Source organism: Hemiscyllium ocellatum, chromosome 43 (assembly GCF_020745735.1).
Source record: "Hemiscyllium ocellatum isolate sHemOce1 chromosome 43, sHemOce1.pat.X.cur, whole genome shotgun sequence".
Classification (NCBI taxonomy): domain Eukaryota; kingdom Metazoa; phylum Chordata; class Chondrichthyes; order Orectolobiformes; family Hemiscylliidae; genus Hemiscyllium; species Hemiscyllium ocellatum.
Genome location: NC_083443.1, coordinates 33,374,892 through 33,394,885, shown reverse-complemented (window position 1 = coordinate 33,394,885; position 19,994 = coordinate 33,374,892). Strand labels below are relative to the sequence as shown.

Genomic DNA, 19,994 nt, shown 5'->3' with positions numbered 1-19,994 from the left:
CTCCAGCAATAGTACCGAAGACCTGTGCTCCAAAATCTGCTGCTTCCCCCGCCAAGCTGTTCCAGTACAGCTACAACATTGGCATCTACTTGACAATGTGGAAATTTACACAGGTAAGTCTCATACACAAAAAGCAGGACAAATCCAACCCCACGAGTATACAATGAATTGATGGAAGTTGTGAACACTGGTCTCAGGCAGCACTTGCTTCACAATAAAAGTACACAATTGAAGTCGATATCATTATTTGGTGATGCTTAGAGCTATCATTTCCAGGCTTGCCTAGATTGTTCAAGGCTTTCAAATATTATATCTGATACTTCATTTATGACAATGTTTAAACATTTCATGGTTTATTGTTATCTGCAATGCATTGCCTACAGATTCAATCAGAATTTTCAAAAGGGGAATTAGATAAATATTTGAAGAATAAAAATTTGCCAGGCTGTGGGAGAGCACCTAATTGAATGGGTCTTTCAAACAGAGTTAATATGAATATTCACACTGCTCAAACCCACAGTCACTCAGTTTCCCTCAGTTTACTCATTTCAATTTGTGATTTCATAGCAGTTATTTAAACTTCCTAGGAATGTGCTTTGGGCTGGTAATAAGGCAATATGTGGCAGTCCTGGCAGCAGAAAGGTTAAAGCCTTTTGAATCAGCAATATTTCAGTACAATAGCCATAGGTTCTGAACATCTAAGACTTACCAATGTGCAGCTTCATTCTGTTCGTTACTGTGCCTTGTTACTTTAAATAGAGAAGGGAAGGCTGTGCAACCACATTGAGTACTCGCATTCTAACAGCGCAAGCAGTGACACACAAACTTTGGAGTGTTCAGTGTTTGACTTGTGCAAAGAAAATAAATGATACAATTCTTACCATATCGCCCTTCTCTCCTTTATCTGCCTGAAATCAAAATTCAGAATAAATTCCAGTCAGTCTTTACCCTAGAGGATTAACCCATTGTACTGATAGATTCCAGCAGGAGGCAAGCACATTGTCCCCACTGAAAAAATCAGAGGAAAGTGTGTACACCCAGTACAGACATAATCTAACGTTATTTGTCTTCTTTCCCAGGATGTCACTGGCTGGGCAAGCAATTGTTGCTGATCCCTAACTGCTCCGGAGAAGGTGGTGGTGAGCTGCCTTCCTGAACTGTCTAAGTCCATCCATTCATAATAACACCAAAATGAGGAACTGGAGGAGGCCATTCAGCCCCTCAAGCCTGCTCTGCCATTTGATACAATCATGGCTGATCTCATCTTGGCCGCAACTTTACTTTCCGACCTGCTCTTCATAATCCTTTAACCCAACACTCATTAAAACATTCTCTCTCTCATTCAATGTAGATACCTCTACAATGGCCTTAGGGAGAGAATTCCAGGGCTTTGACCCAGTGACAGTGAAGGAACTGCAATATATTTCCAAGTCATGATAATGAGTGACTTGCAGGGGAACTTGCAGGAGGTGGTGTTCCCACTTATCTGTTATAATTGTCTTCTATGTTATCCACAAGGAAGCCACAATAGTTCTATTTTCTGCACGATCTGTTGAGATTATTCCAACTCTATCCATACTGCTATGTTTGAACTATGCTAGTTTCCTCCCTTTGTTTCACTAAATTGCTGTGAGAATGTTCTGAAGCACATGACCACACTCCCACTGCTTTTCTAAGATGTGGCAGCTATGTCCCAGTTCTGAAATACCCTGGGACTGCAGGCTGAACCACAGCAGAGAATATTGAGATTACGCTATCCCAAAGAATGCTGGCCCTTATATATGCTGACTGTTAAATCTCTATTTTTCAAACAGCTGGGATTGCAGCAGGATTGCTGACAGCTATAACAATGGGAACTGTACCCTGTTCCAAACCACCTGGGGCAGTATCATTGACATAACCATGATGGGTGTTCCCAGAGTTATAGAAGTGGTCATTTCTAAGGAGTGCTGGGATTCACATTGGGTGCCCTTAATGAAGTAATTATTGTAAAGAAAACCTTTGTTTCAGCCCAAACTATAACCAATCGGATGGTGAGAGGCAGTGGCTGCTTTGGTCAATCAATTACCATCCCTCCCTTTCTCAGCTGTTTCAGACACTAAAGCCTTCTTTGCTTTGAAAGTAACTTAAAAGTTCTATCTTGTACATCCCATTAAAAGGTAACATCTAAAAGTTACACCTCAAATATCTTGAGTGGCACTGTCCCTACCTCAGGGCCAGTTGGTATAGGTTCAAGTCCCAGCCACCCAGAGATGGCTATTAACAAAGTTGTTTCAAACAAAATATGTGGGGACCAAGTAATCCGTGTGGTTGGAGTTCACGTTCTGTCTGGAGGAGTACATGCCTGGAGTCTGTCTAAGGAGCATATAGCTGTCCTTTCTGGATTCATATTTTGACTGGTCACTGGGAGTGAAACTGGATGCAGGAGGTTGCAGGGAGCAGGACTAGCTAATCAGGAGTCTCTCCTACCCCTGCCCAATGACCTGTTCTACTGATGAAAACAAAGGGGGTGAAAATCAACAATGAGTTATAGAGTCATACAGAATGGAAATAGATCCTTTAGTCCAACTCTTCTATACCACCTCGACATCCCAATCTGACCTAGTCCCATTTGCCATCACTTGGCCCATATTCCTCTAAACCTTTCCTGTTTATATACCCATCCAGGTGCCTTTTAAATGTTGTCATTGTACCAGCCTCCACCACTTCCTCTGGCAGCTCATTCCATACACACACCATCCTCTGTGTGAAAAAGTAACCCCTTATGTGCTTTTTCATTCTTTCCCCTCTCACCTTTTGCCCATTAGGTTTGGACTCCCCCACCTTAAGACCTTGGCCATTCACCCTGTCCATGCCCCTCATAATTTTATAAACCTCTACAAGATTACCCCTCACCCTCCGACGCCCCAGGGTAAAAAGCCCCAGTCTATTCAGTATCTCCCTATAGGTCTAATTTGGAACACATCTATTGTTTATTTTTAAAAACCCAAGATCAATTCCACGCCCAATGTGTCACACAGATGAACGTGGTAGGGTGGCGGCTGCTGGTACTTACTGTTGAGCCAGGAAGACCGACAGGGCCCGGCAGTCCAGGAGGACCTTGCAATCCTGGTTCACCTCTTTCTCCTTTCTCTCCAGTGGGTCCATCCAGACCCTAAAGGTTCATTAAACACAAAATGAAAGGACTTCATCAATATTTAGGGATAATTTAAAAACTCTTTTATAGGTTTGGAATTTGGATTGTTTGCAAATGGGACATAAATGGTCAAAAGTCATTTGATCAAACACAATATGTTTTATCGGGACGGTTTTATTACGTCAGAGATTCCAGATCAGACAGGGGTTGTATTTTTAAGACAGTTACATGACATCACAACCTGTGATGTTCCAGCGTGAAGATATTGCCTTGTGTCCAGTAACTGTGTTGTGGAGTCAATGTAATTTCTTCAGTCAGTCAGCTGTGTGTATGTAATGTACAATAACACCAGTAAGCACAGAAACCAGGCTGTGTACAAGTCTGTGAGCATGCTGCATGGCACATAGTTAGTGTTGTTTACAAACTTCAAGGTACCTGACTCAACAAGAACCTGACCTTCTGTGGTGCATGAGTTCTAACATGACGAAAACCACAAACCCTGTCAGACTCTCTCACATAATGTTAATTAATATCATATGATCAGTTTGATAGCACCTAATACAAGAAAGATTTTCAACACAACTGCCATCCAGTAAGGAAACTAATTGACACTTTGCACGCAAAGGTTTACACAAGTGAATCCAACATTGTCAGGAGAACAGGGTAATTTCTGGATACAGCCACAAAAGAATTAAATAGAACGGACAAGTGTCTAAAGTGTGCAACAAGGTAGACAGTGTCAAGACTGCCAGATCACCAACAAACATGGGGAACTTTCAACTGCAGCATGTCTCTGTTTTATTTAAAGAGAGGAGACACAGCCAAGAGACAACTGAGGATGGATAAACAGTGGCTGTTTGGAGAAGAACCTTGGGATGTCACACCTGAGGGTGTCAAGGAAGCTTGAAAGGGAGAAATGCAAACTCACACTTTTGTAAACTCAAGATAGCCAAGGTAAATTGACTCAGTTTAAAATGTTTTGTACTAAGAGAAAGGTATTCACAAGGGAAAGCATCATTTTAATAGGTTAACTTTTTCTGACCAACTGAAGGACTGGGTCAGGAGACAATTCATCCTTCATAGTGGGGGGAGGGGGGGGGGGGGGGGAAGCTTGACAATTTGGAGTCTCGCACGTAAAACCGTAATAAATTGGGGAATCTTCACTAAGACACTACAATGACAGGTATTAACGAACTGAACTGGGGTGGTTAATTCAGTGTCTGTATTAGAAAGAACATATTCAACGTACAGGTGCTCCTGTCATCCCAGTGTCTCCTTTGTCTCCTTTCGGTCCTGGGAATCCCATAATCCCTGTCTCCCCTTTGGGTCCTGGTGGTCCTTCTGGACCGGTAGGTCCAACATCACCATTTTTACCCCGAGAACCCTGGAGGAAGGAAACACAACAGGAATGCTTTTAATCACCAAAACAGGATACTTTCATTAAACAACTGGAACATTGACATACAATACAATCACATCAATTGTTCAAGAGAGGGGAGAATTAATTACCTTTTCTCCATCAAGTCCGGGTACACCTGGCAATCCAATTTCACCCTAAAAACACACAATCCCACATCAATATTTATACTCTGTACGGGACATCAATTGGGTAAATTGATTTAAATTTCCATTGCACAACATTTAAGCAATTTTTAAACATGTCGATACTCAAACTAAGCGTGCAACAAACACAATGTAACACAGGGGAACAGTATCTTTATTTGGTATAATTAAGCCCTTCATTGTATTTGCAAAGGTAAGGAAGAATGTTCAAGACTTTGAGGGGGAAATCTGTCCTGGGGCAGCAAATAACATGGAGTCAATCCTCCCCATCTTCTAATTTGCTCCAGGCCTGCAACCCTCAGATAATGGTATTCCTCCAAGTTTGGAAGCTTCAGCATTCTTAATTTCCATCAGTCCATCAGCAGCTGAGGGCCTAGGCTCTGACATTTACTCTCTATGCCTCTGCTCTCCATCTTCCTCCTTGAAGATGCTTTGTAAGTACTCTCCCTTTGATTGCTCAAATATCTCTTCAGCCTGTCACCAAATTATGTCTTGTAATGATAAGAATCTGGATGTAGATTTGCTCATGTAGGTTACCTACATGAAGGATGTAGGTAACAACTAGGTATGGTGACAAAATGTCTGAAAATGAACCTTCCAGCTCAGTGAGCAACCCTACAGTCAGAACCTCAACCTGAGCTATAAATCTTCTCAAAACTCGCTAATAATAAGAATGATGACTAATCTCTTGTGGAGTGTTAGGAGATACATTGCTACACTTTTAAAAATGTGCTACATAAACACAGATTGTTGTTATCCTCAGACAGACTGTGAAATAGGCAGACAATTCACTGTCATTTCCTTCCCTTGGAGACACCCGCGTTGGTGAAAACCTTACCTTCTGGCCTGGGAGCCCTGGCATTCCTGGAACACCTGGAGGACCCTAGATTCAAATCAAACAGTGCAATGTGAAGCTGCACAGCAAAGACCAACTAGCTTCGCTCTTAGAGACCAGCGTAACAATGTCAAAAGGGCTATAAACTGGAGGGGGATTCAGAGATCACAGGGTCACTGAGCCAGAACTCTCAAGTGTAAATGCCATGCTGTTGTGATCTGTACCACCAATGTGAATATCCACAATCAGAATCCTGTTCCTCAGCTGTTGCCAGGCCCCAAGCTGCCGCAGATGGTGAACTGACAGGGAAACGGTTTGAGAGGGCAGTGATTGGGGGTCTGGGGTCTGACGTCTGACTATCAGAAGACCAATCAGACCTTGGTGAGTGAAATCCGAACGTGTCTGTAAGAGTGTCCATTCTGAAGATCAGTGCCAACTAAAGATTCTTTAAAGACAGCCATATGCTTTGTTCTCCTGTGGGGAATGAACACTGTGGCTACATAGACCAGGCAAGTCAGAGAGGTAGTTTGGGTGCAATGCATATTGGGAGCAGAATGGAAGACAAGACATTGGTGCCTATTCTTCCAATGCATTCCATTTATTTATCAGAGTGCAATTTGAGAAGGGGCAGGGGTCACACTGCAATTTGGGAATAGAACAAGGGGATCATCAGGGGCTGCACCGCCTTGTACCGTTTACAAGGAGAAAGCAGCTGCTGAAATTCCAGTTTTGATGAAGGGTCACTGGATCCGAGCTGTTAACTTTGCTTTCTCTCCACAGATGCTGCCAGACCTGCTGAGTTTCTTCAGCATTTTCTGATTTTGTTTCAGGTTTCCAGCATCTGCTCCAGCCCCCAAACACAGCATTTCTCCCAAATACCAGGGGGTGGGCGTGGAGCGCAGTAGCCTGGAGGAGTTGGTGTCAGCGGTACATACATACAGGTACTAAAGGGATTGGGAAGGATTTCCTGCAGGAGTGGGGCAGAGGTGAACTAATGCTTTCAAAGAGCTGGCACGAGCATGGGAGGCTGAATGGCCCTCCTCCTGTGCAGTAAGATTCTATAATTTCGCCTTTAATGCACAGCACATCCTATATGTACAACGTTTGGACTATTTCCTTAACTCTGAATTCTAAATCCACTGATAGAAAAGTCTCAGGGGAAGGGGATGGGGAGATCGCTTTTTGACTAAGGTGTACCTGGAGTGCGTCATTGATGTTACCGTTGTAGTCAATGATCTCAGTCTTTCCTGGCTCACCTTTGGGACCTGGTGGACCCTATAAAACAGACACAGGAGATTAATACGGTGTCTCTGAGAGCAACGCTCCTGCCCTCAGGCACAGGATAAAACTGAAGCTCATTATATTCATTGTGTGTATAAACTAAAGACCATGATTTATAACATAATAATGATGTCGGTACAACAAAACAGTGGCCTGTATTATTGGTGAAGAATTAGTTATTAAAGAAACTAGCATTACTGGAAACAGCATCATTAATAGAAATGCTACTCACCCGCGGTCCCAAAACGCCAGCTTCACCCTGTAAGGAATGTCAGAGCAATTGTTTACAGAGATTTTAGTCATCAATTCTATTCTGCACAGTTTAGATTCAGCAGAATAACAATCACCTTCAACGATGTCCTCAATCTTGTGTTCACAAATATATGACAGATTCATTAATGTGGTACCCTATCTGTTTAGAAATGGGGGTGTGAATCTGTCAGACGGAAGTGGCTGAGACCCTAATGGTGATGATGAGAAAGCCCTAAAGGTAAGGTGAATAAGTTGATTTGCAAGGCCAGAATGGATTGTCTGTGTTCATGAAACACTTTTGGGAAGTTGTATACTTCCCTGCTCCAGACATTATCACCCCACCCTCTCCTGGGGACCTTCCAGTTACCCCAGCCCCACCCCCAACACCTCCTCATCACAAGCAAACTGACTTCAAAACTATATTACAAAAATCATCGAGACTCTCCCTATATGAGGAGTCCCCCTGCATACAGGAGACAGCCAAAGACAGCTCCATCCTTCACACTGGGCAGCTCTGCTCCTACTTCCTGCCAACCAGTGAGAGGACATTTAAGTGAGGCATGGGTTAATCAAGATTAAAGGCTGCTGCCCTCCCACCATCATCCTGAGCATTTCCTGGAATTCCAAACTGGGACTCAGTGCCATCACTCGCACTTCCCTGTGATCACCTTCCAGAAACTGAAGCACAAACCCCCAATCAACCCACCAGTTCCTCACTGAGGGAGAGCCGCACCGTCCTGGGGAGAGCCGCACCGTCCCGGGGGAGAGCCGCACCGTCCCGGGGAACACTGCACCGTCCCGGGGGAGAGCCGCACCGTCCCGGGGAGAGCCGCACCGTCCCGGGGGAGAGGGGCACCGTCCCGGGGAAGAGGGGCACCGTCCCGGGGAGAGCCGCACCGCCCCGGGGGAGAGCCGCACTGTCCCGGGGGAGAGGGGCACCGTCCCGGGGGAGAGCCGCACCGTCCCGGGGGAGAGGGGCACTGTCCCGGGGGAGAGGGGCACTGTCCCGGGGGAGAGGGGCACCGTGCCGGGGGAGAGCCGCACCGTCCCGGGGAGAGCCGCACCGTCCGGGGGAGAGCCGCACCGTCCTGGGGGAGAGCCGCACCGTCCCGGGGGAGAGCCGCACCGTCCCGGGGAGAGGGGCACCGTCCCGGGGGAGAGCCGCACCGTCCCGGGGGGAGCCGCACCGTGACGGGGGAGAGCCGCACCGTCCCGGGGAGAGCCGCACCGTCCCGGGGAGAGCCGCACCGTCCAGGGGGAGAGCCGCACCGTCCCGGGAAGAGCCGCACCGTCCCGGGAAGAGCCGCACCGTCCCGGGGAGGGGGGCTCCGACCCGGGGAGGGGGGCTCCGACCCGGGGAGAGGGGCACCGTCCTGGGGGGGAGCCGCACCGTCCCGGGGAGAGCCGCACCGTCCCGGGGAGAGCCGCACCGTGACGGGGGAGAGCCGCACCGTGACGGGGGAGAGCCGCACCGTCCCGGGGAGAGCCGCACCGTCCCGGGGGAGAGCCGCACCGTCCCGGGGGAGAGGGACACCGTCCCGGGAAGAGCCGCACCGTCCCGGGGAGGGGGGCACCGTCCCGGGGAGGGGGGCACCGTCCTGGGGGGGAGCCGCACCGTCCCGGGGAGAGCCGCACCGTCCCGGGGAGAGCCGCACCGTCCCGGGGAGAGCCGCACCGTCCCGGGGGAGAGCCGCACCGTCCCGGGGGGAGGGGCACCGTCCCGGGGAGGGGGGCACCGTCCCGGGGAGAGGGGCACCGTCCCGGGGAGAGCCGCACCGTCCCAGGGAGAGCCGCACCGTCCCGGGGGAGAGCCGCACCGTCCCGGGGAGAGCCGCACCGTCCCGGGGAGAGCCGCACCGTGACGGGGGAGAGCCGCACCGTCCCGGGGAGAGCCGCACCGTCCCGGGGAGAGGGGCACCGTCCCGGGGGAGAGCCGCACTGTCCCGGGGAGAGGGGCACCGTCCCGGGGAGAGGGGCACCGTCCCGGGGAGAGGGGCACCGTCCTGGGGTGGAGCCGCACCGTCCCGGGGGAGAGCCGCACCGTCTCGGGGGGGAGCCGCACCGTCCCGGGGGAGAGCCGCACCGTCCCGGCGGAGAGCCGCACCGTCCCGGCGGAGAGCCGCACCGGCCCGGGGAGAGCCGCACCGGCCCGGGGGAGAGCCGCACCGTCCTGGGGGAGAGGGGCACCGTCCTGGGGGAGAGCCGCACCGTCCTGGGGGAGAGCCGCACCGCCCCGGGGAGAGCCGCACCGTCCCGGGGAGAGCCGCACCGTCCCGGGGAGAGCCGCACCGTCCCGGGGAGAGCCGCACCGTCCCGGGGAGAGCCGCACCGTCCCAGGGAGAGCCGCACCGTCCCGGGGGAGAGCCGCACCGTCCTGGGGAGAGCCGCACCGTGACGGGGGACAGCCGCACCGTCCCGGGGAGAGCCGCACCGTCCCGGGGGAAAGCCGCACCGCCCCGGGGGAGAGCCGCACTGTCCCGGGGAGAGCCGCACCGTCCCTGGGGAACACTGCACCGACCCGGGGGAGAGGGGCACCGTCCCGGGGAGAGCCGCACCGTCCTGGGGGAGAGCCGCACTGTCCTGGGGGAGAGCCGCACCGTCCTGGGGGAGAGCCGCACCGTCCCGGGGGAGAGCCGCACCGTCCCGGGGGAGAGCCGCACCGTCCCGGGGGAGAGCCGCACCGTCCTGGGGAGAGGGGCACCGTCCCGGGGGAGAGCCGCACCGTCCCGGGGGAGAGCCGCACCGTGCCGGGGGAGAGGGGCACCGTCCCGGGGGAGAGCCGCACCGTCCCGGGGAGAGGGGCACCGTCCCGGGGGAGAGCCGCACCGTCCCGGGGGAGAGCCGCCCCGCCCCAGGAGAGAGCCGCACCGTCCCGGGGAGAGGGGCACCGTGCCGGGGGAGAGCCGCCCCGCCCCGGGAGAGAGCCGCACCGTCCCGGGGAGAGGGGCACCGTCCTGGGGGAGAGCCGCACTGTCCTGGGGGAGAGCCGCACCGTCCCGGGTGAGAGCCGCACCGTCCCGGGTGAGAGCCGCACCGTGCCGGGGGAGAGCTGCACCGTGCCGGGGAGAGCCGCACCGTCCCGGGGGAGAGCCACACCGTGCCGGGGGAGAGCCGCACCGTCCCGGGGAGAGGGGCACCGTCCCGGGGGAGCGCCGCACCGTCCCGGGGAGAGGGGCACCTTCCCGGGGGAGAGCCGCCCCGCCCCGGGAGAGAGCCGCACCGTCCCGGGGAGAGCCGCACCGTCCCGGGGAGAGCCGCACCGTCCCGGGGGAGAGCCGCACCGTCCCGGGGGAGAGCCGCACCGACCCGGGGAGAGCCGCACTGTCCTGGGGAGATTACTGAGGGAGTGTCAGAAGTGAAATCACTCAGAAATGTCAAACCTAGGGCCTTTCTGCTTGGTCACTTGAACATAAAATATCCAGAGACAGCATTCTGAAGAAGGACAGAGGAACATTTTCTCGCCCCTTGTCCTGCCCTCCTGTGAGATATTTATCTCTCTGACAAGATTATCAAAGAGCAGGTGGTTTGAGCATGATCCAGTCCTGCTTGTGGAAGCTTGCTGTGAGTGAATTGGCTGTTACTTTCCTATGTTACAGGGTCGATCCCACTTCTGAACTATGTTAATAAGTTACAAAGCACATTGTGATGTCCTGATGTTGTGAAAGGTGCTAGATAAATGCAAATCTTTCTTTTGTTCTGAAGTTGTCTCAAGTGTCAGAATGCTGGCGTGTTTGGTTGATCCATTTGTAAAGTCCTGAGAAGAACAATTAATAAATAAATGATTGTAGTGACACCAACCTTCAGACCAGGAGGACCAGGTAATCCTGGAGGACCTGCTTCACCCTTTACTCCACCAGCAGCTGTTCCTGGGTCTCCGGGATCGCCCTATTTAACAAGAGCACACAGTCACAGGGTTCTGCATGGCCACAGACAGAGCACTAAACCCAATATGATAATGAATCATCTTCAACTCTAGAGTTAAGGGCATGTATGGACAGATTATACATTTTAATGTCAGCATTTACTTAAAGAAATCGCATCCTGAACTCTATGGCTACCAAATCAGTGACGTATTCAATTATTTAATCCAAAGCAAAATTGGGCAATAACTTTAATTTACAAAATTGCAAAGCCATGTGAACGCTGTTCAGCTGAAAATAAACTTACATTTACATAGTGCCTACAAAATGCCCCAAGGTATTTCACAGAGCGCTACTAAATGAATGCTGACTGAAGAAAAGTGATATTAGGATGGGTGACTAAAGGTTTGGTGAAAGAAATAAGTTGGAAAGGTGGCCCTAAAAGAGGAGAGAGGCAGGATGGTTTCGAGAGAAACTTGCAAAGTATATCTGCCAAGAGTGAGGTAGAAGGGAGATAGGACAGAGCTGGGAGAACAGTTCCTCAGAGGATTGGGCTAGAAGAGGTTACAGAGATGGAAAAGCTTAAGTCGACTGTTGGATTTAGACAGAATTTCAAAACTGAGGCAATGATGGATGGAAAGCCATTCGAGGTCAGTGTGGTGGAGGTGAAGCATGAGTGGAACTTGAGGAGTTGATGGCCAAGTGGTATTATTGCTGAACTGTTAATCCAGAGACCCAGATAATGTTCTGGGGAAGCATAGTTTCTATCAATATTTGAGCATTTTTAACAATGAAGTGAACTCCTCAACCATATCTGTTTACCTATGTGACATATCGATGAGAATCGACTTACTTTCTGGCCAACTGCACCATCTTTCCCTGGAATGCCACTTTCACCCTGAACAAGTTAAACACACAAACATTAGCGATTAGGCCCTTTTCCAGTTTTATATGTCTGTCTCGCAACTTCTCAATTTCTAAGAAAATTACAGACTTATTCGAAATAACAAAAAACCTCCAACTTTTTACAAATGAAACCAATGGAATATCCATCTCTGAGGACCGGAAAGGGCACAGGAACTGTACCAAGAATGAATTCTGACATGGAAAGGTACACATCATCAACAAAACCCGGCCTAGACATTGGGGGAGTGTGATTGGTGGCACTAACATCCCACCAGTGAGATCATTCACTAGATCATGAACTGAACAGCTCATTCAGAGCTGAAATCGCAAGAAGCTCATCCATCAGGCACTGTGAACTCGTCAGAAGCTATTGGCCAATCACAGGCTGAGGGCACCTGGCCACGGCCTACTCTGGTGATGATCAGCTGATAAGCAGCCAGATACTTTTATTCTTCAAATCATTGCAGGGGGTGGTCACCAAGACTGTAGGTTTTGGAGGGTCAGAGTCAAGGGCAGGGGGTTGGTTTCAGGGACCACGTCCTTATCCAACATTCCTGCCTCTAATTGGTTTGCAATTGGCTGATTGGTGCTGTTCAGGTGAGAAAATGGTCTCCTCTCTGCCCCCCGGCAGGGCAGGTAGTCGGGGAGATGGCATATTAAGGCAGTTAATTGACCACTTTAGGGCTTTTATTGATGATGAGCTGAGGAAGTCCCCAGATGACCTTCTTGCCCAGGACTTAATTTCAGAGGTGGCAATAAGGGTTCCAGTATCTCTCGCACGTTAACTCATACTATCAGTTATTTCCTTTTGTTGCTATCTCCAATGAGGAGGAAATTCTGCCCATGATGTTTACATCACATGACCAGCAAACACTAATAAATTAGAGATTATATTGCTGAAGAAAAGAGATATTCTTCATTATTTATTCATGTTCATCAGGACAATTTGCAAGAATACCAATCTAGAGGTAGAAGTTCACATCCCACCATGGCTGTTGAGGAATTTAAATGCAGTTAATTGGCTAAGTCAGGAGTAAAAGGTTTCATCAATGGTGTCCAATGTTATTGAAACCTACCTGTTTCACTCATTTTTTGTAGAGGAGAACCTAGCAAGTGACTCAGATGAACAATTGGAGTTGTCCAACTGACACCCACATCCTGTGGGTGAGCAAGATCTTTCCTTCCTTAAAACCCTCACAAATCAATAAGATGTAAACACATCCCATAACCTTGCTCTCCTGTTGTGTCTCATCAGTTTGGCTTTGACTGCTCACTAAACATTGTTCATTAAAGTTTCAGTCACTCACAACGACTTACATATTGCCAAAACTGCATTTCAAAAGGAACTTTGCAGAACTAAAACAAAATAAGTCTTGAACACCCACTACCAAGATAGCAAATCTACTTAAGGCATCATCTAAAAAAAATTCAAGCCACATTCCTCTTCAATCTGCGAATCTCCAACATAAACATATTGAGTTAAGCGAATCTCATCTTGCAACCCAGAAACTCCCAGCCGTAGAATCACTCCCATCAATCTTTCCTAAATCCTCTGTAAAGTATTAATATCCTTTAGCCAATGTGCTATTTAAGCTGCACAATAGTTCTGTGGGGTAGGACAGCTGGTTTCAATTTGTAGCCAAATACTGTTGAGGCTCTTCTCAACCTGTGATTAGCTTTCTTGGTAACTTACAGTGGTCAGTGAATAATGACAGTCAGTAACTGGGTCAAATTAATACCACATCCTCACATTTCTTGTTTAAATACTTATTAACTTCCATTTATCTCTCTTACAATCAACTTAAGATTCATCTGCTATTTCTTACTCCAGCTGTTCAATTGATCCAAGATTCTTTGATTCTTATTTTATTCCCTTCCGTCCCATTTGGTAACAACATTTGGGATTGTTGGGATTTCTTTATTAATAAAATTGTGCTCTAAGTAATTCTTTATTCAGTTATTAGCGTGAAGCTTCATTCTTCCTCTGAGTAACTCATTTGCCTTTCATTCCATGAGATTTAATTTGCTCAAAAATACACTCTAAACTTTATCAAATAGTTTCTGATCCATTGGCCATTTAAAAAGAAATGGTAGCCATGATGTGGAGGTGCCGGCATTGGAACTGGCGTGGACAAAGCCAGAAGTCACATAACACCGAGTTATAGTCCAACAAGTTGATTTGAAATCCAGTATTCTGAAAGTTTGTGATTTCAAATAAACCTGCTGGACTATAATCTGGTGTTGTGTGATTTCTAACTTTATTTTTAAAAGGAAGTTCTTTCTAGTTAAGCTTTAAACATTTCACACTGAAAAGACAGTTCTTTATTTATGATTGCATTGAAACTGGTAATTGTTATTTTGAGTCTGACGTTTCTCCTCTGTCGCAATCAAGGTTCGGTTCAAACAAAGTTTCCTGCAATATTCTGGATGTACTGGTGAAGATCTATCTGTGCTCGCTAGTTTCAGCTGACAGCTGCATGTAAGCAGATGGGAACAGACTGAAAATGTGCAGAGTGCAGGTGTGGATCCTGTTTTGGATTTCAACTCTATGAAAATATTACACGAGAACTAATATTTATATGTTAATAATTTTGTGTTTGTATATGTTATCATATTGTAAAGCTATTGGCAAAATGCACACCAGCAAAAGCAATTTCAAATAGGAGAGCCCAAAATGAATGCCCCCCCAGATGTATTTTCCCACTTCATTTCTCACCAAGATAGAGTATATATCTTATACTTTTCTTAAACGATACTAATTAGACACAAGCCTGGGACATGTATATTATCAAATACTACCAATTATAACTAGAATATCAGAATTCGTTTTCAGTTCGAAGCCAGAGTGTGCAGGGACTTCAGTGGGGAGGTGTAATACATGTCAACAGTGTTTACTGTGAGAGGTGTCCACAGAAAGGTCATTAGGTTGATCCTGGGAATAAAGGAATGTTCTGTTGAGGAGTGATTGAATAGGTTGGGCCCTGTACTCAGTGGACTTCAGATGAATGAGAGAGAAACTTACTAAAACTTGTTTTCTGGGGTTTGACAGGCTGGATGCTGAGAGGTTATGATGGCTCAGTGGTTAGCCCTGCTGCCTGCCAGTGCCAGGGACCAGGGTTTGATTCCAACCTCAGGCAACTGTGGAGAGTTTGTATGTTCTCCCCATATCTGTGTGTGTTTCCTCCCACAGTCCAAAGATGTGCAGGTTAGGTGGATTTGCATGCTAAATTTCTAATAGTGTCCAGGGATATGCAGGCTGGATGGATTAGCCATGGAAATTACCAGGGAAAGAGTCTGGATGGGATGCTGTGAGAGAGGTTGATGTGAACTCAAAAGGGCTGAATGGTCTGATTCCACACTGTAGGGATTCTATTCAATGTAGGTGGTTTCCCTGAGTGGAGGACAGCGTTACTCATTTCAGACAGTGAAGAGGAGCAACTTCTTCCTTTGGATGGGAATGACTCTGGGATTCTTTGTTGAGAAATGTGGTGCTGGAAAAGCCCAACTGGCCAGGCAGCATCCGAGGAGCAGGAGAGTCAATGTTTCAGACATAAGGTCTACAGGGCTGTTGAGGTTGGGTAGTAAGTGTATTCAAGGCTAAGGCTGATAGATGTTTGATCAATAAAAGAATCAGGAGTTATGAGGAAGAGGCAGGAAATTGGAGTTGAGGATTCTCAGATCTCCTAGCCAGGGGACGAAACGTTTGCAACAAAAACTTCCAGCTCGGCGAACAGAACCACTACAACAAGCACCCGAGCTACAAATCTTCGCACAAACTTTGAATTCTCAGATCAGCCAGGGTCTCTAAGTGTTATAGCTCACTCAATGGACCAAATGGCCCAGTTCTGCTCCTACATCTCAGTTATAATTTCATGCAGTCTAAAATTTCCAAATTGCTAAGTTCATTGTCAGAATTAAATTTGCAAGTATAACAAATACAGAATAGCTTCTTAACTACTAACTCACCTGACCCTAGATTATATTCAACTCTCAATCCTCACAAACTGGAAACTCTAATTATACTGCCATTTACACTAAAATCCATGAAGCAAAGTGTGTACATATAAGAATCCATATGGGAATTGCATCCATTCTATTCCACAGTATCTATCACACAGAAGCCAATCAATCATTCTGTTAAACTGTTCCTGGCTGGTGTTTATATTCCAGTGAGCACTCTCACAATTTCTTTGACTGAAACCAATTGAACAATTCTTCAATCTCAATTCGGCTTCATTGCATCAATACTTGTGAGCCACAATGCAGTGTGTTCCACATTTTAATCAATTCACCAGTGCCTCTCTGCCCTTTCTCTAACAGGGAGGCTAGGCCTGAGCACAATGCTCTCTAATCGAACTTGCCAAGTGTCATTTATTGAGAACTCGAGTGATCAGGTGAGAAATGAGTGGTATTGTGTGCATGCTCACACTAAACTATAGAAACCTCCACAATACCCATGCTGACTCATTGCAAAGTTAGTTTTCTGTAAGCGAATAATTAGCAGTAGCTTGCTTAAGGTAAATATTTGTGCACTAATTGCCTCAGTCAGTGAGACTCAGACTGTATGGCCTCTCTTTTCTGTGAGGGTGTGTGGACCTGTCTCAAATGTGAAGGTTGGAGATTCAGATACAGGACTCACTGAGAGAGAAAAAGAATGGACATAAACTGGGCAACAGATATTGTGATGAAGCCTCATTGCAATGTCGGGAAATGGCTCTATTTTGTTCTACACTTCCAAGAGTTGAGACTGACATATGATGAAGCTGTCAGCTCTGACACTTACTGGATTGTCTCATTATATCCAGCTGACTTTAATTTTTCATGATTATCAGGGATTCTGCAAAAAAACTCTTACAGCTCATTATACGGAGCAGTGCTGACTATAAAACATATTAAATTATGAATGTTAAACAGCAGGAAGGGCTTTGGAACTCAAATATCATCAGCTGTTCAAATACCATTGTAATAAATGTCGAATTGAGCAGCTCGATTGCTTCTCTTCTCGTTCTCATCATCACACCCAAAATAGAATCATCAAATGGTCACAGTGCAGAATGGGGCCATTCTACCCACTGTTTTCCTGCTGGCTCCCTGACACTCTGCAACTTCTTTCTATTCAGATCATTATCTGATTCCCTTTTAAAAGCTGCAGTTGAATGCACCCTTATCATGCTTTCAGGCAGCATGTTTCAGGATCCTGTACACTCACTGTCACCTCCATTTTTAGTTAAAGGCTTCCCTCTTTGATAAGTTCAATGATTTAACCTCTATCGCTAAATTGTGTGTTGACGTTGACCAATAAGACTGAACACAATGAGAATGACCAGCTCTGGGACTGAACAAAGATTTGCATGCACATTTCTCAAAAGCAAAAGCATTCCAAAGTGCTGAAGGTAGACATGATGCAAGTGAGCAATCCAGAAGGATGGAAATGGGAAGGAGGTCAGTGATGGAAAGGAAATGAAGGTAAATGTAGTTGTAAGAGAAAAGGAAAAGTGTTAACCGATCTGATAAAAGAGTCACAAGTTCTAGTTAAAACTGGTCATCTATGACACAGTACAAGTCACCTTGATGCAATTGTTAAGTATCAAACAAAGTGCACAAAGAACAGGTCATTCTGAAAAGGCACCACAAGGACTCTGCATGTGAAATGATTTGGAAGTCTACCTTTTGTCCAGCTGGCCCAGTCTGTCCTGGCTCCCCCTGTACCCAATGAAAAGTGAAATCAGGGGAAAAGAGGTAAGAAATGGAGAGAGACAATGACAGAAGACAGAAGCAAAAAAAGAATGAATGCGTTGCACTGCAACAAACCTTCAGCCCAGGTACAGTTGAAGCAAGTGACCCCTATAGTTTAAAGACAGGAAATAGCAGGAGTCAGAAATCAGCACAAGGTAAATGGATGACTTTATAAAACGAAGCTGAGTAATAGAAACACTGATCGAATGGTTTTGTGACACACGCCAATGATTTAGTCAGAAACAGATTTTTGGAGGAAACCAGGGATGTATTGTCAAGTGAGCTATCTGGCACATATTGAGATATTGTGCATGATTGTACAGATTAAATCTTTTGGATAACACACACCCTCAAAAATCAATCAATAATGATGATTATACTTCATAAATCCCTGGGGGAAAGAACGGTCAAAGAATAGGCATCCAGACATTCAATGAGTTTTGGGCTATTTTGTTGGATAGATTGAAAGGATTTGGATTGACTGGGATTTGGAGGCTGGGGAGAAGTTAGTGTGGTGGAGTTTATAACAGCAATATTAGTAAGAAGTTCAAGGCAGCAATGGACAGCTGCCACTTCCCACAAAATCCTGTGCCTTGTTTAGCGCTCAGCTTTATAAACTAATGTTATTTTGAAATTGATTTCATTACTAGCCATATAAAACACATCTCACGTGTTTGAAATATAAAGAGGATACCTCAAGAATAATTTCCAAACAATGATCTCACATCAAACTCCATGGAAAAGGAAGAGGGGTGGTTGATGGGTGATTTCAACTTGAAGGTTATTTTCAAGTTAATTTGTTCAACGATGGTGTTACACAGCACTGGAGCAAGTGGGACTTGAACACAGGCCTCTTATCTGAGAGGCAGAGATAATACCACTGTGCCACAGGAGCCCATACTTTGATTCAAATTACTATAGTATCAATTATCTTGGGGGTCAGTTAGCTGGACAGCTGGTTTACAATGCAGAGTGACACCAACAATGTCTGCACTAGCTGAGTTTACCATGAAGGACTCTCCTTCCCCTTGCCTGAGGCACAGAGACCTTTAGGTTAAACCACAATCAATCATTTTTCTCTCTCTCTAAGAGAGCTGCCCTTCTAGGACTATGATAACTTTATTGTTACCTTTACCAAAACTCATGCTTCAGTTAATTTGTCAAAATTTTGGCAAACTCTCCCCAATATCCTCGGTACATCTTAAACAAACCACAATGTTTTTAATAGCCATTTGGAAACACTTCTGGAAAATACTGACACAATAAAGCAGTAGTCTGCTTCTAGCTACTGAGATTGATTAGTCAACTTCACAGTGGAATAACAAAAGTTAAAATACTTTTACTTTGAAGTGATTTGAAGTTTTGTTATTTTATTAGTGTGTAAACAGGTTTTGGCAGAAACTGAAGTGTGGAATACCTTTGCTCCTGGTTTTCCTGGCATACCAGGTCTTCCAATCTCCCCCTACAGAAAACAGGAAAGCAGGGACATGTATAACTGGAAAATATTGTAAAGAAACACATGAGGAGGAGTGGGAATGAGGAGAGACAAAGACAGAAGAACAGGAGAGGAAGAAGAGCTAGGAATGAAGCAAAAAGAGTAGGACCATCTTATCTGGATATATATGTAACATATTCCATTCCTATTTCAACCAACTGATAGTGAACCATCATCAGATGATGTTATTGGTTTATACAGTCTCTGACTATATTTGTGAATGAATGCTGAATGGCAAATCTTCTCTCCAAGGTTAAAATGTGAGTGTATGATCATTAGGTTTCTCAGAACCAGGACTGAAGGTCAAATTCATCCAAGATTAAACAGCCCCACTGGGAACAACAGATTTTGGATTGGACTAAAATACTAAGACACTGCTGATGGGTTACAGAGTGAGCTGACTTCTACCTTGATGATGTTACAATCAATGAAATAGCAATGTTTTGAATTTCAGAGACTTAAAAGAGTCAGAATTGGTTCAGTTCCTGGTGACATGAAGACCTCCCCACTGCTTGTGAAACTGCTTAGGGGCAAAATCGTTGCCCCACGACTGAAATTCAATAAGGGAATCGTTGGCTATAGAGTTCCTGTTGATGCCCTGAACATATTGACTGTGCCTAATAAGTGTAACAACAAAATTATTTCATTTCTCTTTCACTTCTGTTGTTGACACTTGCTCAGAATTTTGGTTTAATCTGGATTTCCAAGAGCAGTGATGATAATGATAAATATGTTCAACCATGTTGTGGAGGTAACATCTATAGTATGTGGACCTGAAAGGGCTAATAATAGCACCACACTATGATGAGGTCATATGGATTTGTGGGAAGAGCAGTTCTCAATCTCAACGGAGGAACATCCATCATCTAGCTGTCTTCAAAGACTCTGGAGTAATCTTCATGTCAATCTAACCTGTAACTAGTTGCTAGC

At 46.5% G+C, this 19,994-nt stretch overlaps 1 protein-coding gene across 1 annotated transcript in view; it reads right to left on the bottom strand.

Annotated features, from left to right (window-relative positions):
• col13a1 (collagen, type XIII, alpha 1) overlaps positions 1 to 19,994 on the bottom strand; it is a 230,775-nt gene that overhangs the window by 34,264 nt on the left and 176,517 nt on the right. The window contains exons 24-35 of the mRNA XM_060854140.1: positions 18,987 to 19,031; positions 17,645 to 17,677; positions 17,501 to 17,536; positions 11,781 to 11,825; positions 10,866 to 10,952; positions 7,048 to 7,074; positions 6,732 to 6,809; positions 5,538 to 5,582; positions 4,646 to 4,690; positions 4,386 to 4,520; positions 3,056 to 3,154; positions 882 to 908 (exon numbers count right to left, since the gene is read on the bottom strand). Of these exons, the coding sequence (XP_060710123.1) occupies positions 882 to 908; positions 3,056 to 3,154; positions 4,386 to 4,520; positions 4,646 to 4,690; positions 5,538 to 5,582; positions 6,732 to 6,809; positions 7,048 to 7,074; positions 10,866 to 10,952; positions 11,781 to 11,825; positions 17,501 to 17,536; positions 17,645 to 17,677; positions 18,987 to 19,031 (702 nt within the window). The remainder of the gene's footprint in view (positions 1 to 881; positions 909 to 3,055; positions 3,155 to 4,385; positions 4,521 to 4,645; positions 4,691 to 5,537; positions 5,583 to 6,731; positions 6,810 to 7,047; positions 7,075 to 10,865; positions 10,953 to 11,780; positions 11,826 to 17,500; positions 17,537 to 17,644; positions 17,678 to 18,986; positions 19,032 to 19,994) is intronic.